Raw genomic sequence first — 24898 nt, 5'->3', positions numbered from 1 at the left:
TAAATTAAAGTATATTTAAGATAGAATTACTAACCTCATATTAAATTACATTTTTTTTTTTCATATTATATTAAATAATTTTTAAACAAATCGAATAATTTATAATGTATGTACTTATATTTCTTTATAATAGTCAAAATTAACTCACATTTTAATATGACAACAAAATATTTGTCGCTATAATAATATACTCTGTTTAGGGTTCCGTACCCAGGACGAAGGTGAGTATTCCAGTAGATGAGCACTTCTAGGGATAAAAATCACTTGTTACTTTATTATTTATTAGATCGGTGTTAGTTTATAACATTGTACAGATAAATAATTATATATAAACAATATAAATGGTTATTGTAACAGCTAATTCAATTATGAAAATCAATATGTGTTTTTAAAAATGGTTAATGATTAATTTACAAAACAACAATTTTTAAAAGCTTTGAAGTGTTAATTTAAATTAAGTTTGATTCAAACATTTATTTATTCGGCACACAGCAACCCTGCTGTGGCAGAAGGAACCTAACCTAATCCCACTTTCTGCCGAATTCTGGAGGCATTATCTGTGGCCTAACTCAGCGCCATAAAATTCTACCGCCGTACCGTCTAGCCGTGGTTAACATATATTTTTTGTTATTTATGTATAGCGACTAGATATGTAAATAAAATAAAAAAAACTGTAAATAAAAATATTACTTTTAATAAGAATTTTATACATATACTGCATGTACTTATTATAGATCAAATGTATATCTTGTTCAATGTATATGTTATATCATCAATGTGTATATCTTGTTGATCTAATATATTTCGATATTTCTTTTTTTTAGCTTCACGCTATAAACCGCACATGGGAAAACATAGGAAACCTAGTGTTAGCACATACCGTTCCCCATTAAGACTCCAGAATTCGGTGGAAAGTGGGAAGCGGAATGTCTTGACACTAGGCTTTCTCTGCCTACCCTGCTACATGCGGGATACAGTGTGAAGCTGAAAAAAGCGAATAAAAAACGATAAATGATAATATGTGAATTTTAAACGATTTTCCTTACCATTTCAGCGAGCCACGGGCAACGTAAGACCGGCGTGTGTCAAGCAGGTTTCTCCGCGGCAGTCTCAAAGGTGAGTTAAACGTATTGTAACAGTAATAACGGTCATTGTAATACCATTATTATTTTGTCGTCTTAAAATGTTAAACTTGTTGTTTTTTTGTATCAAGATTTATTCCTACATGTTGTGCCTTTTGGTGGAGGCTTTTTGTGAATTTCGAATTATTAGCATAGTTGTTGAGAGTCGAGTGGTTCAATTTACATATAGCGGGTTTAAAAACATATTTTGGATAATACAATAATGTGAGGTAATCAAGGATTTCTATAGTTTTATTTGATGTTTACATCCTTAATTTGAATGGTATAGTGTCGTTTATTTGTAGTTTCGGTGTCTCTATCATGTAGCAAAGGGATCTAGTGTTAAAACACTCCGTTCCCCACAATTTTACGTGGCTTGCGTGGTTGAGTGGTGTAAACCAACGTCATGATTTGTCTTGTTATCAGAACGAGGAAATGAAAATAATTCATTTTCTAGATTTGAAATAGAACTCACAATATATAAATTTGTTAGAAATTATTTTTTAACTTTCTTTTAAATGCCATCAGATTCTTTTAACTATGCGATGATGGTGAAATTAATTGATTTTATTTTTTTTTTTATTTGAAAATTTTAAAGCGTCTTATCATAGCTCTTCAGATCTCGATTAAACGCTCCTTTTAAAGAATATCGATTTCATCTATAACTAAGATGAGGACGTCAGTTAAATCGATATTTCGAAAATGGTAAAATCGATAGATCGTTACGCGGATTTAAGATAATAGAGAAACATTATAGTGGAGAAATATCTTTATTATCGAATAGTTATATCTTTCGCTACAAATTCTGATACCATAAATTCTATACTTACTTGGAAGTAAGGAAATGTTCATCTTTTACATTAGAATATTTATTTTTTATATTAAACTAGATGCCTATCGTGGCGCAGTGGGCCTCTTAGGGCCAGTAGCGCCTGATTGTAAACGATGGTTGTAGATTCGAATGAATTATATAGATTTCTGTACTCTGCCAAGATAAGCTGCTAGGTTAGTTCCGCTATTCAAGTTGCAATATCATGAGTGTCTTGACACCAATGTTTCTCAGTGTTCTCAGGAATATTCCATTTAGATATTTTTTAATAAAATAAATGTAGAGTTCCTTCACAACAATGCCATTACTCATGAATTTAATTACAATTTTACTCTACTATCTCTTTAACTTATCGATTTTTAACTAGTACGAAGAAATACGTACTTTTACAACCACCGTTTTAATTTCACTTAAATGCTAATTAACCTCTCTGAGTAAATACAACCAAAAATGAATATGCAAAATAGAAAAAAAAACAAAAACCAAACAATATCGTGCTTTTACAAACGTGGGAATAGTATTATTTTTACGTTGTTGAATTATCATTGGGATCGCATCGGTCGCACGTGACGCGAATGACCGTCGCCCTTATGAATTATTAAAACTTATATTGTTGCCATCGCAAAAAATATCATAAAACCAATGAGTTTCTATTCTATTCCGAAAATAGTAGGTAATATCGCGAATTGTTCTCCGTTCTCCTCTTTATGAGCGTCTATATTTGGAGTTTGTTTATTGCCGTGAAATGACAGCTTGACATATTTGTCGTTATGTCATCGTGTTGACAGTTGTGGTAGATCTTCATCTAAGTTTATGTTTTTAGTTGAGAGTTATTCGATTATTTCGATATCGTAAATTAACATTTAGTGTTTGTTTAATAATATCCCTTAGCTTCACGCTGCTTTCGCATTTAGCAGGATAGCCACTTAATATGGAATGTACTAAAAATTAGGCGGAATTTGGGGAACAGAGTGTCTTAACTCTTCCTATTATGATATATGCTGGATATAACAATTTTTATTAAACAACACAAAACATAACTCAAACCCTTTACATATAATTCAGTGTTAGTTTCACGAATACCTACTATACCACCTACCATTACTTTAAACAAAATAAATTACCTCAATACTACTAAAAGTACTAAAAATTTGTACACCAATAAAAAACTATTTTGTATTCTAATCAACCAGAAAGCTCATTATTAAGTTAGATACCTTCCAAAAGCTGTCACCAAAAAAAGTGACAAAGCTGCGTGCGTGACGAGCCTTTTTTGCCGCGTTTATTTTTTCACATGCCTAATTTGTGACCAGAGGCGAATGTAAAAAGTTTATAAAATTTATAAGGTATCTTTTTATTGTTATTGTTTTTTTTCCTTGTATAACTAAATATATCAATTAGATTTTTTTATTCGGATCGATTTATGAATTTTAACTGCTTATTGGCACAAACATGTGCAGGAAATGAAATATTTAATATTTCCATTTCCTAGCTGTGGTAACGAGTTGAGTTCCACTACTCAACTTCCAGAATTCTGTGGAAGGTGGGGAAGTCTCTTACTGGGAACGGAGTGTTTTAACACTAGGTTTCATCTGCTATGTGCAGGATATCATGCGTGAAGCTAAGAAAAAATAAATAACATTCCTAGAAATATACTGTTACTATGTACTGTATTTTTTCATATAGAATTTCGAAAACACATTGCAAAGATACTAGATTAAACAAATTATTCATAGGGACCTCTAAGCCACTAACATTATCGACAAATCTCAGCACTCGCGAAAGGGAGATGAGATCTCTTCCTCGAAGTACCCACAGATACCGCGAACATAAGTCCTCGGAACCAGCGACGCCGTGTAAACTAACATGTTACGTGACGCCTTTACTAAGTTACATTTAATAGGTTATGAACAAGGATATTGTAAAGGACTGAATTATTAACACTATATAACACGCTGCATCCCTCATATATCGGGTTAGATAAAGGGAATCTAGTATTAGAGTACAATCCCGTTTCCCTACGCCCAAAATTCGGGATATTGCATGTACCCTTGTTATAATAATTTAAGGATTTTGTACTTATTTTTCCAAAGAGGTTAGTTGTGGTGTAGGAGAACGTGACAGCTTGTTGGTTCGATTCCCGAATCGAGAGTCAATTTCGAGTTTGAATTACAATTCCTCGCTCTGGTAACGAGCCAAATCAGTAGCTTCTGGGATTAGAACCTTCGATTAAAAAAATCTTAATCTTGCTAGTTTAGATTATCCGTAGTAAATTACTAAATAAAATATGTATAAAGATAACAAACTTACATTATGTGATCGTTGTCGTTCCCAACCCTGAGGTTACCATATACAGACCTCAATCTTTGCAATAAATTCGTTTAGAAGTAAGCTCAATTGTTTTATTATTATTAACTGTTTGTTCAGTCGAGTTGCTTTATTCGTGTTGATTATATCAGATTGTTCATACAATTTACGATTAGAGAATATATATTTTTTTAAAACCAGTCAGTCAGTTAGTTTTTTCCGTTCTTGTAGAAATTTCGAGAAATTTTCTGTTAGTGCGCCTCTACCTTCCTGAATTCAAATTATGATTTGGGAAAGTAATTTTAAGAATTTTGAAATTACATATTTTTTATTTATATTGGCTTTAACCGTGTAATATTCCATTTTACCATGAGAGCCGTTTTTATTTATTTTTTATTAATTATGATTTGAAAAATAAATTAAGAATATATTATAAAAAATTAAAAACTATATTTCAATCTCTAATTTTTGCAAGATTTTCTTCTTTTATTCAGCGGTTCACTTTGTGCTCAGTTTTTGTCCATGCAAGCAAAGTTACGGATGACTAGCTAGAAATAAAATAAACTGATGATATAAAAAAAATCTTTAGAAACAATATTTTGAACCAATAATTCTTTGCGCTACGAACGTATATTATACGAGGAAATTGTTCTCTTTTATTTGTTACTAGCGTATATGGAAGGACTCACCTTTTTTTCTCCATGTAGTTTTATTTTTCAGCCTTTTTCCTATGCAAATCAAAATTCCTTGTCATTGAAACGTCTTAAAGATTCTTTGTAAGTTTACATACATGGGTTTCGAAACGTAGCCGTAAACGGCCGCCATTTGCAGACAATGGTGTTGGCGGGAAAAGCGATACGACTCGCGAAATGAATCGAAAACATTTAGAGATTTGTCCACGTAATTGTTTTATTATAAATAAAATATTTTTGACATACTTTTTTACTTATTTGGTATTATTCGTGTGTTCGCTTTTAGTTTGAGTTTTTGGAATTAATGGACCAACACTTGTGGTATTTAAATTTCTGGAATTGGGAGATCTATATTTTTTGCTGTCGGGTAGTATTTATTTATGATATTACATAAATTTTGATTTTTTTTTCTGTGTTTTCTTACTACAGTACAATAGGTGTACTGTAGTGAGAAAACACTACTACAAAACCACATACATGTACATAGGTACCTGTCGATAAACAATAAATAATCTGAATATATTTTACAGTGAATTTCATCACCTCCATGAATATTTATGCTTGCATTTTAGCGTCACACGCTTTTTGTCTACATTTCTACTACCATAAGTTATGGGGTTTAAACGCCGCCAATATTTATTGGTTAATAGAATATTCAATTATTCGCGGTAACCTGTTGGGCTTAACGTGTTCTATGAATTGTTTTAGTTACAAATGTAAATGTAAATATAGGTAGGTGAGTAAGGTACCTGCTTTGTTTTACTTTCACGCTGTATCACGCACTTTGCAAGGTAGGGAACCTGGGAACCTAATGTTAAGACACTCCGTTGCCTGTAAGATACTTCCGTTTCTTACTTTCTTCAATCTTCTACTGTCTTTTCGATTATTTCTGGAGGCGTGGCGTGTTGAGTGGCGGAACTCAATGTCGTGCTTTACTTCGTTACCAGAGCGAGGATAAGCATATATTGAACATTTCATTTCCTCCAGCAGGAATAGAACCCACGTCCTGTCGTGCTTAGATTAATAGTAAATATCTGGCTAAAGCTAAGGCTAGAATATTATTATCAAAGAAAATATTTTTGATACCTATTTATTATACAAAAGTTGCGAAAATCCACCTCCGTATATAAAAATTCGTTTTGACATTGTGCCCTCACGTGACAGCATTGGTAAACTGAGGTGTGCGCCCGCGCAGCTTGTATGTTTACGTATAAGGCGTGACGGCGTACGCGCTTTGCGGCCAGCCGGGGCCCGAACGCTACTGTATTATTTTATTTTTTATTTTCACGCTGTATCCCGCATATAGCAGGATAGGCTGAGGGAACATAGTATTTAGACACTCCGTTCATCGAGCACCGTAAGATATTTCGTATTTAGGGGTGAAACTTAATGCTGTGCTTTGTTTATTTACCTGAGCGAGGAAATGAAAATAATATAGTTTCCCAAATGGGAATCGAATACACTACCGCCGCCTTTACAGTCAGGCCAGTCAGGCATGTTCCTCAATTGCAATATGTTAATATTTGCCACAGCTAAATATTTCAAAATATGGTTTACACATTTAATATTATAAAATGTAAACATAATATCAATCTTTTAAAGTAAATTTATGTTGAATCTTATATTTTATTAGCTATGGCTACTGATAAATAGTAAAAAACGATAATCCTATCGTCAAACAGAATATATCAACTTTCGTCTTTAAGCCCTTTCTTATCTCAAGAGGCAAGTAACGACAAATCAATACATATGTTAACAGTGCAACCTTTTTTTTGTGAACATTTTACAAAATTATGACTAAAAATTTATAAAGGTCAGTTGTGGCGCAGGGGTAAAGTGTGTTTGTAAAGCGACAGGTTGTCGGTTCGATTCCTACTCGAGGAAATGAAATATTTAATATTTGCTGTGGTGTCGAAGCGTCGTTGCACTCAACACGCAATGACTCTAGAATGGGTAACGGAGTGTCTTAACACTAAGTTTACTCTGCTTACCCTGTTTTGCGTGGGATACATTGTGACGCCAAAATATTTTCTTTGAGGCCGTTGTGGTAATTCGATTACTGCTCAGGCTCTTCATTCTTATCAGAAAACGAAATGTGAAAATCAAATAGGTAAAATACGTGAAAAGGAATGACCGGAGTTTTGTAACACTATGTTTCCTCTACATGCGGGATAAAGCGGGAAGCTAAAAATAACTATAAATACACATGTTAACAAGTCGTTTTTTTATGTATCGGTTATCTCGCGTTCACACGGATTGGTCGCGTCTGCATTCTGTCTGATAAGCTAATGGCTTGAAGAATGTACACGATGAGATCATTTTGTATCGGTACTTTGGAGTTATTGCTTTACATTTCTTAGAGATTTTGTTCTTTTCTTTTTTCTTTTTATTTCATTGCATCCATGCTAGTTTATTAGGGTTGTAGGGTGAAGATGGAGGCCGTGGGTTCTCATCCCAAGGATCCGTTTTTATTTGTTTGTCTTGATGTGGCTCTTTAAGACGTACAGTGGAAGATGGTTGAAATTTAGAGATTTCCTATCTTAATTATCTCTATTTTTTGAAGCATTAGCGCCACGTTACGCCACTCAACAAGCATTGTCTTGAAAATTGGGTGGAAGGTGGGAAATGGAGTGCCTTAAAACTAGGTTTTCTAGTATTCTCCTATTCATTGTAGCGTCAAGGAACTAAAATTTTAAAGCTAAAGTATTTCTTAGTAATAATAGTAAAATATTTTGTTGACAATACACATAAAAATATAAGAAGATTATCTACGCTAACACTTATATTTACATATTATCAATGCCCACTTTTACTATCAATGCTCTGAAATGATCAATGGAAGCCAACATAAGTGCTCTTCGCACATAAACAATTCTATCCGGTTATCTATTCTAAAGTAATTAGAGCTTCAACCACCCCTAAGTTTTTGATAAGCACAAATATGTAAGCATTCTATGTTACAAAGATATCTAAAGTTAATGTTTTTAACATTTTTAAAATGTAAGAACAGAATAATATTTTAAAAAAAATTAACATAACGGAATTCGAGCCCGCACTTTTTAGGAATAAATAAAACTTTGCATAATTATAAATATGAAACAAGCCGAAAAAAAATCTTAATATTTCATAATAATTCTTTAAATATGTAAATATAACTCTATGAGACATTTTTTCGATAAAATCTTTAACATGATAAGTATCATTAATAAAAATTATATTTATTTAATGAACCTCCATTATTTTTTTACATATTACAATATTAAATTCATTACAAAATCTGTTTTATTTATGTTCATACATTTTTGTTTATAGGACGGTCAAAGATTGTTTATGGGAGCACCAGGCAGCTTCTACTGGCAAGGTGAGTTACAAGAAATTATCAAAACAAAGGTTATATTTATAAAAATCCAAGAAATAAGATAATATATGAATTTTAAATTATAAAAAGACATAATAATAACAAAATTTATCATTTTTTTTACATTTAAATTTGTCTTATTTCTTGGACTCAAATAGCGTCGCTGAGATCTAAGTCTACAGCCAATATAAGTGTACAATTGTTTATATTTAATGACAATCCACAGGGCGAACGTTATCGATAGACCCTAGCGCACGGTTCGACTACTATATGCCGAAGGAAGGTAAAAATAAAACGTAACGCCAAACCGCCCTTGTAACTCTTAACCAGAATAACCTAGGCTTAGCATAATCCTACAAAATAATAAGGGCTGCAGTACATTCACATGGAAGAATTTTAATTCTTATTTAGTTTTTGTTGCTATATACATGTAATATTTAACAGATTTCTGCAAAAAAAAGAAATATATTTTAAGAAAGGAAGCTAAAATTATAAACAGGAAGTCCAAAAAATGATAACAACACTATAAAAAGAAATGATAGCCACCTAAATAAGAATTAATAAAGTTCCAGCTCAATCGTACGTGCTGATAGTCCAAATCAAGTCATTTGTATGAGAGCCCAATCATTAGCTTCACATGTCATATCTACTTAGGTCTTAGGACTTCTTTCCACCTAGACTTCTACTATAACTAGATACTTAGTTAGCATTTAGTGTTGCACGAGACCTAGATTCAAATATTCATGAATGTCCGCAATCCATATTAGATGTTGCTGTGCCAATCTAAAGCACGGGAATGTTGTATATAGTTTGTAAATCGATTTTATGTATATCATTAAAATATTTCTTTTCATTATTTCCTTCTGAATCATTATTGTAGAACTTCGCTTCAGATGTATGAAAGAAATTAGTAATTTCTTTTAATTGTTTGTATGTTTTTATAAATGTTTACTTCAAAATTTAGGAGATTTATATAAAAGACATCACTATTAAGGGATTACGAGGTTTACATTAACGCTTGAAATAAACCGCCCAACGCTTTTTAAACTAATTCAAAGGAAAAAAAATCATCCCATTGGCTTTAAAATTAATTTTGGTTGCTTAAACACTTTGGTGGTTCTCAAATAAGATCCCTTTTAATTGAGGTGTGATTATTATAATTAAGAATATTGTTTAATTTGTTATTCTAAAAACGACATTTTAATTGTTTAATTAAGTGTATATAATTAATTTAAATTAAATAAATAAAAAATAGTTCAGGCTGTATCTTGCATATAGCAGGATAGGCAGGAGGATTTTAGTGTTAAGACACTCTGTTCTCACCAATTTTCGAGATAATACATATTGAGTGGTGGAATTCAAAGCTGTGCTTTGCCGTGTTATTATTTTGAATTATTTTAATTTTCTCGCGTTGGTTACTTAATTATTATTTGAAAAAATGGGAATCTAACCTACTACCGTCGCTTTTACAATCAGACGTGGTGCCGCTGCGCCACGACAGCCTCGAATAAATATAAGAAACTGTTTAATTAAAAGTTTAATGTAAAATAATTAATTACATCATGCAGATCATGCATTTTGTGAGTTTTATATCAAATTAAAAATTCAAGAAGCTACTAACTAACTATCTATGTCGAAATATTATCGTTTATTATATTAGAGTTACATCACCTCGTTACATGGTCGAGCACCTGCATTAATTTTAAAGGATCTTGTATTAGATAATTCGATATAAAACTCGATCAACTTTTCTGTTTTTCAAACGCTTTGAAATATCTTTATTATTGATTTAAATAAATTAAAGGCACATGGTAATTATAAATAAATTATAACACGTGTCTATTAACAATACCTATCTATAGTTTAAGCTTTTTTATTTGCTTTATTTTATTGTTTTTAACATAAGTTTAAAAAAAAAATTGTTTAATTTTATATAGTTTGTTAGTGGACACAATAGATGTATTTCTATTGTCATCATGTTTTATATGACAGCGTCATTAAATGTATGTACAGTACGGTCAACAAGTTGTGGCCGTTCTGAAATTAGATTTACTTACTTTTCAATATTTCTTTCCCAAGTGAACTTATGCAAGTTTAGAAAATCTAACTCCATGGCGGCCACATCTTGTTGACCGTACTGCAATCATTTGCTTGGTGTTTATAACGCTACACTTGACAGTAAGATACTGTCCTTACTGTGTATCCAAATAAATTAGTGTTAAAAAAGGCAGCTTAAATAACTCTAAGTAAAATTCTAAGTTTTTATATTGGTATTAGTTTTGAAATGATTTCGATGTGTAGTCATCACGTTGTCATTAAGAACCGTTTAAATTTGTTATAACAGTCATTTTTGATGCAACGTAATATAAAATTTAAAAAAAAATAAGCGGAAAGAGGGAACAGAGAGAGTACTCTAACCCTAGAAATCCTCTGTCTACCTACTATTACATGGACTACTATTATATGGAAGATAGCTTGAAGCAGCGCTGTCAACGATAATTATAATTAAATTTTGAAATTTAATTTTTTTTGAAATTGAATATTATATTCAATTCACAAAATTAATACCAATGTAGTATAAACTAAGAAACATATACGTATCACACATACAGCAATTAACTATTAACAAATATTAACACTAGCTTACAATTTTAGGTCAACTTAAAGTGCAAACGTTGAATTCGAAGCCAGTACTTATATCGACACCTGAAGCAAGCCCTAAGTATGACGACTCGTATATGGGGTATTCGGTGACAGTCGGTGACTTCGCCGGTCAGGGAATACAGGGTGTTGCTGTTGGAGTACCAAGAGGATCAGAATTGCGTGGTTTGGTACGTTTTTCTTTATGTAAATTAAGTTTTTTTTTTCATGTTATAGGCAGTTTAGGTACCCGCGTATGCATAGCGTTTCTTTGGGTTTTGCAAAAACAACAAAATGCGTAAGCAAAGAGCATTTTTTCACACTGTTACATCTTTCAGGTGGTTCTTTATACGTGGGATCTTGAAAACATAAAAAATATAAGCGGATCTCAAATCGGTGCTTACTTCGGATACAGTCTGGCCAGTGGTGATATTGATGGTGATGGCATGGATGACATCATTGTTGGTGCACCAATGTTCACCAAACCCAAGAGCGACGGCTACGAGCATGGGAGGATTTATGTTATTTATCAAGGACAGAACAGAGTAAGCCATTAATAATTCTATCATATACAGCTTGTCAGAACTATTATTGTATGGTTATCAAAATTTCCACCTCAGGATCTTAATAATAGTACAATTCGTATAAAAATTTCGACGTAGCTTGATAAGAACATATGGCTTAGTGGCCAGAGTAACTCGACAGATTTCAAGAGTTCGCACCTCGCTCTGTTAATACTTTTGTACGTTTTCTAAAACAAATTAAATATTATTATTATTATTTTAACATTCTTATTTAAAAAAAGAACTGTACCTGCACGAATATTTTCAAATCACAATTCTACAATTTCAGGCTTTCGCTAAGAACCACGCAAGAACCGGCGAAGTATCTAAGGGCAGATTTGGTTTAGCCGTGACATCTCTTGGAGATATCAATTACGATGGATTTGGAGGTTAGTATACGAATATTAAGATAAATTTTGCAAAAAACGTTTATTTGCATATTTTACTTTAAATTGGAACATAATTTTGAAAATATTTTTTAAGTCCCAAAAAATAATTTGATGTCATTTCCGTAGGTTTTATTTCTGCGGTATTCATATAATTATGTATTTTGGCAGCTTATACATAAAGAAAATAGCCTTTTTTCTAATGTATCTTTGCGTAACTTCTAATATAGGTTACACGCATAGAGATTGCATCTGGACAGTGTCAACTACTTGTCCTGAATAAGAATTGGTTTTAAGTCATTTAGTTAAGAAACTTGGTCATGTCACAGTGCGTTATATTATTACTTAAAATTTCATGTAAAACTATTATTATACACTCCTGGAGGCATTACGTGTTGTATGGCGGAACTCAACGCCGTTGAAATGAAAATGTAAAACAATTCATTCCTTCGAGTAGAAATCGAACCCATAATTCGCGTATAAAGTCACACCCTTACGACATCGTAAATTTTATTTTATTATTTTATGCGATTTATATGTATGCAATAAAGAATATTCTACTCTAAAATTTCAGATGTAGCAGTAGGAGCGCCTTATGGTGGGGAGAAAGGACGAGGCGTGGTCTACATCTACCACGGCAGTGAACTCGGTATCGGCGAGAAGTATTCTCAAGCAATCACCGCTGAAGAGATCAGCCCCATACTCACCACTTTTGGCTTCTCACTTTCTGGAGGCGTCGATCTGGATAACAACAACTACACTGATTTGGCTGTTGGCGCTTATAAGTCGGATAGCGTGGTGTTTTTAAAGTAAGTTTCAATATTTTTTGATGATATAGTATTTACGTTGTACCGCTGCACACGACGGATCCTCTCGCCCTTTTTCTCTTTTCCAATAAAAAAACTCTTGTTTCTTTTCTTCCTTTACTCTACAATCATTCGTCTCCAACTCTACAATAATTCGTCTCCAGATCACGTCCAGTAGTAAAAGTGATGGCGGAAGTGAAGTTCCTCGGCGAGACCAAGTTGATATCGCTAGACGATAAGAGATGTCGCCTCGCCAACGGCACGCAGGTGGCGTGCGCGCAGCTCATGTTCTGCCTCACCTATGACGGTGTCAACGTTGACCAACAAATAAGTAAGTAGAATTTAAAATGTAATTTTGATTCCAATATTATATTAAACAATCAAATTATATAAAATTATACTGTTTTTAATGAATAATGTTTGAAAATATGTGGAAAAAAATCGGACTATGTCAGATTTTGATTGAAGTCGGCTTATTCGTAGATTCAAGCTCGTAGGTTGGTTTTACTGAAGCTCTTATGTTTGCTTTGCTTAATATTATTAAAAATATTATTAATATTAAAAAATATATTTGGTCTGTAACTTAATTTTTAGTTATTATATTCTAATATGACTATATAATTCATGTTCTTTTTTCCAAGCGGAAGGATATATTTGCTATTTCGGTGAGTGGGAAGTAGCAAACGATTGGCATTCAAAAACAATCAAAATTATACTAAATAAGGCTATCATCTGTAAATATACCACTCGTAGGCATTCAATGTTACATTTCACAAAATTTTCATAGCACTTTAGCGCATGTTCGTTAGAAAATGTAATATTTTTAATTGTATTTACGTAAAAATCTCCTGCATAAAAAACTTTTTTATTTAAAAAATATTTAAAAAAATATTTAAAAACTCACTTACTTCTGAATTGAATAAATAAAGAATATAAAATACCTAAATTTTTAAATGTATACGACATACTTCAACATATATAGACGTACATTACAAAAATAATTTCTATTGAGAATATTAAACCTAATAAATCCATTTATCAGTATATAAATTTTTATTTAACTAATTGTAGATTTCGAAGTAACCCTCGACTTGGACTCGCGGCAGAAGACCAGCAAGCGAATATTCTTGATGGAGAGCAGACAGACTGTTTACAAAACACACATTTTGCTCACTCAAGGTCAGCAGATGTGCAAAGAAGTTATGGTGTATCTCGAAGTAAGTTTAATTTATTCATTTAATTATTTTAAATTTTTAATTGGATATTAGAGTCTTGTAAGATTTAAATTATTATTTGGTCGTGGCACAGTTGCTCAGCGTGTAATGGTAAGCGACGCGACGCTTGTGGGGTAGTAAATATAATTAAACTTTAATGAAAGAAAAAAAAAAAAAACTAAATATTTCTTTTAACAGGATGAAATCCGCGACAAACTAACTCCAATAGAAGTAAAAATGACATACGAGCTGACGCAGCAGGCCGCCGGTAGTTCTGTACCACCAGTCCTGGACCGCACTCGCACTATAGAACGCACTGACTCTCTCAACATACAGAAGAACTGTGGACCTGACAATGTGTGTATACCGGACCTCAAGATGTTTGTTACTACGTAAGTATTTGATGATAGAGTAGCAAATGTTCTACAAGCTTTGTAAAAAACGTTGTTAAAAAAATTCACGATTTTCAATATAACTGCTAATAAAACACTACTGTTGTGATAGAACATACATATTTGTTGTCTAGAATCATTATAAGAATCGTTATAATTAAAAAGCAGATTTTTAAATAAATATTTCGCGTTTTAGTCCTACAGTAAACTACGTACTTGGATCCGGTGAAAACGTCCACATCGACATTAAAGTGGAAAATTCCGGAGAAGACGCCTTCGAAGCGGCCTACTACTTGCAGATACCGGCCGGAGTGACTTACGCTAAAATGGAGAGATTAGACAAAAACAATGCTGATACCTCACCTATATACTGCTCTATAAGTAAAAAAGGATCCAGTGGTAATAGTACGTTGAAGTGTGATCTGGGCAACCCTCTAGCTAGTGGACAAAATGTAAGTGCTTCTATATATTTTTTTAAATGCACACTCTATACCGCACATAGCAGGGTAGGTAGAGGGAACCAGGGAACCTAGTGTTAAGACACTAATCATTTTCCACCAAATTCCCGAGGCATTGCGTGTTGAGTGACGGATCTCAACGCCGCACCTCCTCCTTACCATAGCGAGGAAATGAAAATGTTGCCGTCGTGTCTACTGTCTTATGCATGTGCCCCTGGGCCACGACGGCCACAAAATTTATAAGATTATATTATAATTGAATAGAAAGTTATAAATAAATATGAATTTTTGAACAGTTAATATTTATAAAGATTGCCCTTATTTGGGCATCCGCATCCGATAATGATATTATTTTCGTTTCCAACGTCTCCAAAATTAAACAGAAAGCGAAAAACTAATCCTGCTATCCTGGAAAGCTTGATGCTTAAAATATTGTATAGAAACTTGTGTTTGCAAAAATATGGCTATGGCTAAATAAACCTTTTTGATTTGATTGATTTCATTCCAGAAAAAAACAATGTATTTATTATTAGTTTTCCGTTTAAGGTAAACTTCAGAGTAATCGTCGAAGTCGACGCACGTGTTACCACTCTAGATTTTGACATGGAAGTCAATTCGACTAATCCTGAGGAAGGAACACAGTTTGACAATGTTAGACATTTGGGAATTGGTGTTGTGGTAAAAGCAATACTGTCGACTATCGGGTGAGAGATTTATGTATTTCGAACGTGACTGGTTTATTTGTAGCTTGCATGCATTTTGGTATTATTTATCAATGAAAAATAAATAATTCTTAGATCATGGCTTTGGAAGTAAAAGTAGAAAATACATATTGTTAATCAATAAATACTAGTAAATTTGAAAAATAATAATAAGGGGTTAAAAACATTTATGAAGAATGGTATAATTTATCACTAAGATAAATTTTGTCTAAAGACTATAAAATTTAATTTTTACTGAATGCCTCGGAAACTTCTATTTGTAAAAATATTTTTAATCATAAATCACCTTTTCAGTACATCCGACCCACCAGAACTCCACTACAACGCATCGCTCTATGAATCTCAAAACCTGAAAGACGACACTAAACTGGGTCCTCAAGTGATTCACAAGTACAACATCAAGAACGAGGGACCGTTCACTGTTGAAGAAGCTGAAATATACATCATGTGGCCGTATCAGACTCTTACCGGTAAGAATATAACAAATGAAAAAACACCCCACATAGGTAGAGGGAGCCTAGTGATAAGACACTCCGTTCTCCACTTTCCGCCGATTTTGTATTATAAATTAGATTAACAAATATGAAAATAAAAATATATCATATTTATATTATTATAAAGAATATTAAGATATCGAGGCCGTCGCAGCGTAGTGAATTAAAATTTTGTCATTATAATAATATCATTTTCGTTTCAGGTGAAAACTTCATGTACATGCTGGTCCAACCGCAGTGGCTCGGCGACATGGTGTGCGACGTCGCGCGTCACGTCAACCCCGAGAACCTCTTCGTGCAGAACCCTTACGCCTTTTTACTTTCCAAGGAGAAGGAAGGTTAGCTTATTTATTATTAATATTTTAATAACTAGAATAAATAATATTAAGCCCTAGCCTAGCTCGACTGCGGCGAAGGCCAAGGGAAGGTTATGTTTTTAGCAAGTATGTTTGTATGTCCGTTCCTTTGTTCTTTTGTAATTGTTAGACCAGTAAACTAATTTTAAAAATGATACATCGATGGATTTTTCTTGATGTGCGAGTACTATTGAATATATTAATTCAGCTGATGCAGTAGGGTTTTTGTTTTGTTTACAATGGATTTGTTTTCTATTGTTGTCTTTCCACGACTATTTAAAAATATACACTATACGTGCTAACATAAAGTTATTAAAATTAATTTAATTATTAATTTTCAGCTTTGAAGGGCAGCGAACTTTACACTTCATCTCAAGTAGGTGTAGCTGGAGGATATTACGGCCAACGTAAGTTCTGTTAAGACATGTAAAAATATTATACTTAATTTAATACATAGTACTAACTTTAGATTAATATTGCAGAATTTTGGGATGAATCTAATAATGGGCAAGCCAATGTTCAATCTGGTGGCCAAGTTAGTGGTAGTCAATATGGTCAAGCAGGTTATGGATCTGGGCAAGCTAGTGGCGGACAGTTTGGCAGCAGCCAAGAAAGTAAGAAAGAATTTAGTACTAGTTTCGCAAGCGGTGGGCAAGGAAGTGGTCAATTTAGCACAAGCCAAACTGGTGGTAGTCATTATTCTGGTGGCCAATATGGTACAAGTCAATCAAGCGGAGGACAAGTATCAAGTGGACAGTATGGAACACATGTTGGTGGAGGCAGTTACGGTGGCCAAGTTGCTGGTGGTCAAGTTTCTGGGGGCCACGTTTCTGGCGGTCAATATGGTACAGGACAAACTAATAGCGGCCAAGGAACGTACACTTATAACCGGACTTGGTCAAGCAGTGGTGAAGGATTAACAGCTGAAGAACAAGAAGCAATCAGAAAAAACTTGGCGGCGATGGCGGCGTCGAACCAAGGTAGCAACCGTGGTTTTAATCAAGCCTCCTCCCAAGGAGGCCATATCACGTTTACTCAAAGTGGAAGCGGAAGTCAAAGTGGATATGGGCAAAATGGATATAGCCAAGGCGGCTATCAAGGACAAGGTCACTCTCAAGGTCAAAGTTATCAAAGCCAAGGTCAAAATTATGGAGGTCAAACTGTATATGTGCAAGGTGGCGTAGGTGGTTTTGAAGGAAATCAAGATGGCCGTATCGTACGAGTGAAGAACAGGACGATTGTATACGATTCGAATCATAATATAATATCACAAAGTGAAACCAGTACTGAATATGGCTCTCTTGGACACGAAGGTGAAGCTGGCAGCTCCTTTAATGCGTAAGTATCTGTTTTTATTATTATCTGTTTTTAAATAATTCGTGTTTTATGAAATAATATTTGATTATACATCGAAGAATATATTTTACTTTTTTACGTGTTACTCACACACTAAGAGAAGATGAGATGGGGTTTCAAGTCCTGCTAGATTAGATTAATTATAATTTGAAAAAGTTAATAAGAATAATGATATATTTTTTATTTACAGCTTCGTTAATAAACAAAGCGGTGGTGGTGTCCAACAAAGCTACGGTTCAGGTTCCAGTTCCTCAGGCCAAGGATTTATTCACGGTTCTTGGGGTACCACAGAAACTGTCAATCCTGATATAATGAACGCTGGTTCTATAACATTTAGAGGTGGTCCGAGTGTGACTGTTGTAGGAGATGAAGAAGAAGATAAATTAGAAGGATTTGGTGTTTACGCTGCACAGAATCATAATAATGAATTTAAATATGGTATCGCTGATGTTACAAATGCCCAAGGGTCTACAGCTGGTGGAAGTCAGTCCGGTGGTTACCAGAGTGGTAGTTATCATAGTGGTGGTGGTTATCATAGTGGTAGTGGTTTCCAAAGTGGAGGACATCAAGGAACTTATCAGAGTGCATCTGGTGCATCGCATGGAAGTAGCAGCGGTAGCTCATATTCGTACTCTTCAAGTTCAGGTAGCTATTGTTGTTAATAGATAATCATTTTATTAAATTATCTTGTTAATTTCTCGTATTTATCTATAAGTATAATAAATTTGGAACTGGTCGATTTCTGTATATGAAAGATATATGAGAAAATCTATTTTAGGTGTATGTTTGTAACAGAGCCCAAAACTATAGTTTTTAATTTTTTTATCTTTGTCACTACACATGAAACTAATTCAGTAATTCAAAGATTAGTAAACAAATTATTGTTTAGTTTGTCAAACACGGGAATTAAATATATTAAAATTAGTATTTCATTGGCCACAGGTGGCCAATCGTCTTACTCATCAGGAGGCAGCAGCTACAGTTCTTCCTCACAACAGAGACGTGATAGCACAAGACGGAAACGACAAGATGAGGTATTTTTTAATTTAGATCTTTATTTAGTATCTTAAAAAAATATCTACATATAAAATATTAATATACGCTTTTTCATATTTTTCCTTAATAATTGCAATCTTTAAATTGTATTTACAAACATATTAATGTGTGTTCCGTTTGTTTATAGGTGGATCCTCAATTAAAGGAACTGTTAGAAAAATGTCAAGAAAAATTCAGATGTGAAGTAGTCCGATGCCGCACGGGACGGCTGGTGAAGGGGCAGGAGGTGTCGGTCGCGCTGCGCTCTAGGATCAATGCTTCAGTACTTAATGAGGTTAGATCTTTTAGAATAAATAACTTAATTTTTTAATGCTTAATAAAAAATATTCTCTGTTTTATATACTATTATTTCTATGTTATATGTCCATGTATATTATGTTTTTTTTGATACATAAAAGTAACTTAATAATACTAAGGTGACTTCATTCTCAATGTTTATTCTTTTTCTACGGAGTTATGTCTCAAAAACTACTGCACCGAAGTAGGAAATTAGAATATATATATATTGTAAATTGAAATTTAATTCAAATAGGATAATCTTGATTTGACTTTTCATTTAGGAAATTGGAGCTAAAAAAATTTAAATTAAATAAAACAACATTGTTATCTCTTCCCTCCAGATCTCCCAAGACCGAACGATAAAACTCTCCACATTATCTGCGGCGCGAGTGTCCCGCTTGCCAATGGTGGGTCGCCCTAAGGATAACACCTGGCATGTAAGGGAAGCAGTCACGCTGGTCACGCCGCAGCTTGAAGCGCTCGAAAACGGTACTATACCGTTGTGGGTGATCATAGTTGCAGCGGTCGTGGGCGCTCTGTTGCTGCTTCTGTTGATATTTGGATTGTATAAGGTTAGTCATGAAGATTTGATGTTTTCTTAAATGAATAGTATTTTACATTTTACTGTAATTAAAAAAATGGTTTTTAAGACCAATCCCGTATAAAAGATAACTATGAACTAAACATAAGTTAAATACTATCTTAATTTACAGTGTGGATTCTTCAAACGCAACCGTCCCTCCGACCACACCGAGCGACAACCCCTCAACGGACGCGACGAACATCTTTGATATCCGACCACCGACCTCGGCCTCGTCAGTGACGTCACCTCTGACGTCGACACCTCTGACGCTGATGCCGCCTCCGACGTCAACGCCACGTCCGACGTCAACGCCACGTCTGACGTCGATACCTCTTCTAGTTCCACTGACGCCGCCAGTGACGTCACTAGTCAAAACTCGACTAGCTTAGACAGGTATTGATGAGACAAAAAATATTTTAAATATCGATTTTTGTAGTGATTTTTAGTAGAATCTCGTTTTCCAATTCCAATTTATATATTTTTTATCTGTCGTAACAATTTAGAGCGGCTATATTATCTGTTTTTTTTATATACTATGCCCATTTATACGTGACTATTTTTTATTAATTGTATATATACATTACGTAGGAAGAATAAGTGCCTCATGAAATATCGATATTATAATAAATCTTAAGCATTTTTTATTAAAAAATGTTTGAAGGTTATATAAAATAACTAGTCACGATACTGATACGTGAATCACGTTATTTACGACATGTTAGATAGAAAAATGTATAAAATTTGGCGTGTCGATGAGTTAAGGCAGCTTTGAAACACGAGTTCACATTTAGAAAACTACGATTATATTAGTATGAATTATAAAAGAAAAATTAAATTAAATGTTACTTAAAAAAATATATCTATGCGGTTATTGTCTGTGGATTCGTGTGAAGCTGCCTTTAAATATTAGTAAGTATATGAATGCATAATTCATATCAAGAATTTCAAGAATATAAATATTCTTGTATCATAATATACATTTTAATATAGAGTACAAGTAATTGACGTTATATTTAGTCTCATTTCTTCTGTATCGAATCTTTTCAGACTTTATATATTATGTTGAAACTTTAGTACATATTATTATAACTATTATAGTATATATTTAAGAAGATTTAAACCTCATTTGAAATTATTGATATGAAATCTGTAAATTAACTAAGATGTATGCGTGTTGTAAAATGTGATCTTTATTAATAATAATTAGAATTATATTTCAGTTGCTAAAATATCTAAATATAGCTAAAATTTAATTAACTATGCTACTAATAAAATTCACTGTCATTAAAGAGTAGTTAGAAGGCGTAGCGTAGGCTTTATGTAATACAATTTTGTACATAAGTTTGTGTGTAATTTTTAAAAAGTATATACGTATAAATACATATTTATTTTGTTTAAAATTAAAATATATAAAAAATTAAATAAAAAATAAAAAAAGGTCAATTTGGTGTTTCATCATCACATTAAATAATAAGCAATATTAGTTTTTGAGGCTATATTTAGAAAGTGTGCACAGTAGAAGTCACGGCTATTATAAAAATACCTAAATGCTTAATATGAAAATTCCTGATATCTGATTGTATAAGTCGTACAATATTGTTTTTATTCTATATCACAAAATGAGTTTTTTTTTTTCGATTTGTATTATTTTTATCATATTAATTATGAAAAAAATATGAAATTATATTTTAAAAAATTCTTAAATAGCTTGAATTGTATACTTATATTAACTTAAGATGACTATTTTTATATATTGTAATGCCTTGCGATACGTGCCTTCTGAAAACTGCCAGTTACTAATAAATATTTTAATGTAAATATAATTTATAGTATTTTTTTTAATTGTGACGTTTTTTCACAGAATATATTAAAAAAATATGAAAAATTTTATAATTTAAACGAATTTGTACTTAATATTATTAGGTGATTATTATTTTGTAAAATTATTTATAAAAAGTCTGAATAAAAAATTATATTAATTATATGCAAATGACGAACAAAGCAATAAGGGATCTCGCAAACAAAAAAGAGCAATAAAATTCTGTGAAAAAATGTATATGAAAGTATAGAAATATCTGCCATTTATAAAATTATGTACTTTATTTATTTTTACCTAAAAGTCAATTATTGGGTTCCGTCACTAAATATTGCTTGTGACATTAAAGAGGGAAACAGAGTGTGTTAATACAATTTTCTCTCTGTACGACGGCAGATTAGTATTAATAATAATTTAATTGTTAATTCGTTAATATTAATTATTTATTTCTAATTTTGTATTTAGAATTCTGCTTCTACTTATAAGTTAATAAACTAAACTGTGGATGCCATAATATTATTTTTGTATGTATCATACATTTTGGTTGTTTGTCCGGCGGTAATGTGCATTTACCAAAAAAAAATTAATACATTTTTTTTGTTTTAGTATGTTGTTTTATTTTTTTTCAACATCAATATTGAATATAATTATGTAAGTTTATTTTAACTCCACATTGCATCCTGCTAAAGCGCTGGGTAGGCAGAGGAAATCTGGGAACATAGTGTGAAAACACTCTGTTTGTTATTAAGATACTTCCGTTTTCCTCTTTCCGCTGAGTTATTAAGGCATTGTGCGTTGAATGGTGGAACTCAACGCCGCGCTTTCCCTTGTTTCCAAAGCATATCATACTCTCGAGTGGGAATTGAACCCGCAACCGTCGTGTTTACAGTTACACGCTCATGGGCCTGTGCTACGACAGTCTCATTGATTGTGCAAAATACTTACTGATAGTAACTTGTTTTATACAGAATAAGCGTAAAATCTGAAGAACATTGTAATTAAAGTAACTTCTCGGCTGTAAACCATTAAGTAAGGATCCGCGGTGTGACGGCTTCGACTTGTTTTCGATTTCTCTCTCCGAGCGGAGATAAACTGACGTCCACAGTCTAACGATTAAATTAGCTCGTTTAGTACCGTCCGCAACATCACACAAATCACAAAAAGTTCGTAAAATCAAAGTTCGCACGCTTAATTTAAAATGTTGACCGATTTTAATATTTTTTTTAAATTGTGTATATTTTTTTATTAGGTTAAGTTGTACGAAACTATGTAATAAAATCAAAGAATCTAAATTATAAGCATTTCTAATTTTTTAATCGTCTTGAAACTTGGCAATTATGTGTTGATTACATAGCAATATGATGAGACCTATATATATAAAATAAGACCTTCGAGCTGGTCTGGTGATAATGTTGTTCCATACTTAGAACTAGACAAGATATATACTCGTTAACAACTACTAGACCTTGTTTCAAAAACGAAAATATATTGTTACTACTAGGAAAACTAAAAAATATTTAAAATAAAATAAACAATACTATAAAAGAAAATCTTGAAATTTCTCTTAAAACCGTACAGTAACGAAATACGTAAATCTTAGTTGCCGTCTGTCTGTCTAATCGACCTTAGCGCTGCGGAAATGACTTCACCGGCGCTAGAGCGTTTTATCATTTGGCTTGTTTATTAGCTGTCGTATGGAAAATTTATGTAATTAACTATTAGGATATTTATGTTCGATTCCCACTCGGAGAAACGAAATATTTAATACTTTCATAACCTCGCTCACTCAACACGCAATGTCCCAAAAATTCTACGAGTGGGGAACAGAAGCGTCTCAATGGCGAACAGAGTGTCTTAACATGAGCATTAAAAAGAAAGATGGGTTGAAAGAAAGATGGGTTGGTTTAACTTTTAGCTACTGACAACACTAGCTGACTGAAGAACTAGGCTGAAAATATCTTGATTTTATAAAAATAGATAAAGGGGCTAGTTGGGCGTGTCGTATCAAGAACATCGGAAGCTGCATCGTTGTGGTCTTATAATATAAACTTTTAGTTGCTTCACACGTTATAGCGCAAATAGCAGGGTGGACAGGGGAACCCTAGTGTCAAGACACTATTTTTTACTTTCCGGGCAAATTCGAATCAGAAGGCAGAGGGCGCTGAGAAATGAAAATATTAAAGATTTCAATCTCCCGAATGGAAATCAAGCCCACAACTATCATGGTTTGCAGTCGCACGCTTGTGCCCCTCTTTCAGAAAGGAGTGTCTAAACACAAAAATTTACTCTCCGTTGATAATTAAAATGGGTGAAGATAAAAGAAAAACACTTAACATAATTTCTATAGAAACAAATCATCCAATTCTTCTAGGTTTACGACTTTAGGCGCTATCTGGGACAAGTCGTATTACGTGACACAAGTAGCGCCATTGTACACGAACAACACAATAAATCATACATCGAGCTTTTGTGCTTTAAGTTGCTTATGTTTTCACAGCAAAAAGTAACATTTTAAATTTCTTTACAGATTTGTATTTTTGTTTATTTTTCAGGGAGTCTCAAGCACATGGCAGAGTAGGCAGATAGATCTTGAGAATTTAGTGTTCTTCACCAGTATAAAAAAGCATAAAAGTACGTGTTAAAGCGATTCGTAACCCGCAATATCGTTTGCGTGGACTATAAAATGTTAATTCCTGTTTTTCCCCAAGTCCATAGAGTTTTTGAGAAGTTGTATTCTAGCCTACACTCGTCATGGTATCTTCATGCCAAATCATCTGAAAACTAAGACACCCCCTTCACAACTTTCCGCCGATTTTTTGAGACTTTGCGAGTTAAGCATCGGAATTCAACTCCATGCTTTGCCTTGTCACCTGAGCAAGAAAATGATCTCATTCATACGAATAGGAATCGAACCCACCATCCAGGAAAAGGTTGTGCTCTACAAATATGTACGTATGTAATTTTTTTATTTGTTATAGAAACTATAAACATACAATTCGTCAAACAGCTACTAGGTGGAGATATCGCGCGAAGGCACGAGAGTTATTGGGAAATACGGAACAAAAGTATTTAGATAGTTACAACGACACGAAACAATATAAATCATAGGTTCTCAAAAGCACAAGTTTAGTTTTTGATGGCATTATTTGTTTGCTTTTTTAACACTTTCCTTTAGAAATAGTATTTCAATTTAAATTATATTTGTAGGAAGGAACAGCTACTGTTGCATTAGGGTAGGCAGAAGGAACTTGGGAACCTAGTGTTCCTCATTAAAACACTTCCATTCTCCACTTTCCGCCAAACTTTTCAGGTTGAAGGCGTGCTGAGTGGCGAAACTCAACGTCGAGCAGTAATATATACACACCTTGTAATACAAAAACAATTCCTTTACCCCTTTACCACACTTACAATATAAACTGAAATAACGTAAACTATTTTAATTCTATTATAATATTAAATGAAGAGAAAGG

General features: G+C 33.0%; 1 protein-coding gene across 2 annotated transcripts in view; it reads left to right on the top strand.

Moving 5' to 3' along the window:
- if (integrin subunit alpha inflated) overlaps positions 1 to 22033 on the top strand; it is an 85797-nt gene extending 63764 nt beyond the window's left edge. Inside the window, exons 5-25 of one of the 2 annotated variants that reach the window (XM_085204791.1) lie at positions 1055 to 1116; positions 8262 to 8310; positions 8534 to 8590; positions 10963 to 11138; positions 11286 to 11492; positions 11800 to 11899; positions 12471 to 12705; positions 12867 to 13033; positions 13774 to 13919; positions 14115 to 14308; positions 14505 to 14760; positions 15313 to 15470; positions 15783 to 15958; positions 16186 to 16320; positions 16680 to 16745; positions 16821 to 17676; positions 17885 to 18339; positions 18637 to 18728; positions 18878 to 19024; positions 19371 to 19601; positions 19743 to 22033. In XM_085204791.1, coding sequence (XP_085060917.1) covers positions 1055 to 1116; positions 8262 to 8310; positions 8534 to 8590; positions 10963 to 11138; positions 11286 to 11492; positions 11800 to 11899; positions 12471 to 12705; positions 12867 to 13033; positions 13774 to 13919; positions 14115 to 14308; positions 14505 to 14760; positions 15313 to 15470; positions 15783 to 15958; positions 16186 to 16320; positions 16680 to 16745; positions 16821 to 17676; positions 17885 to 18339; positions 18637 to 18728; positions 18878 to 19024; positions 19371 to 19601; positions 19743 to 19820 — 4043 coding nt within the window. In that variant the 3' untranslated portion in view covers positions 19821 to 22033. The remainder of the gene's footprint in view (positions 1 to 1054; positions 1117 to 8261; positions 8311 to 8533; positions 8591 to 10962; positions 11139 to 11285; positions 11493 to 11799; positions 11900 to 12470; positions 12706 to 12866; positions 13034 to 13773; positions 13920 to 14114; positions 14309 to 14504; positions 14761 to 15312; positions 15471 to 15782; positions 15959 to 16185; positions 16321 to 16679; positions 16746 to 16820; positions 17677 to 17884; positions 18340 to 18636; positions 18729 to 18877; positions 19025 to 19370; positions 19602 to 19742) is intronic. The other variant, XM_085204792.1, reaches the window with a different exon arrangement.
- Positions 22034 to 24898: the final 2865 nt, after the last annotated feature.

The sequence above is a fragment of the Heliconius melpomene genome, chromosome 20 (genome assembly GCF_056956725.1).
Source record: "Heliconius melpomene rosina isolate 202511_hmr_F chromosome 20, ASM5695672v1, whole genome shotgun sequence".
Taxonomy (NCBI): domain Eukaryota; kingdom Metazoa; phylum Arthropoda; class Insecta; order Lepidoptera; family Nymphalidae; genus Heliconius; species Heliconius melpomene.
Note: the sequence above shows the minus strand (reverse complement) of the source record. Positions and strands in the feature narration are given on the sequence as shown.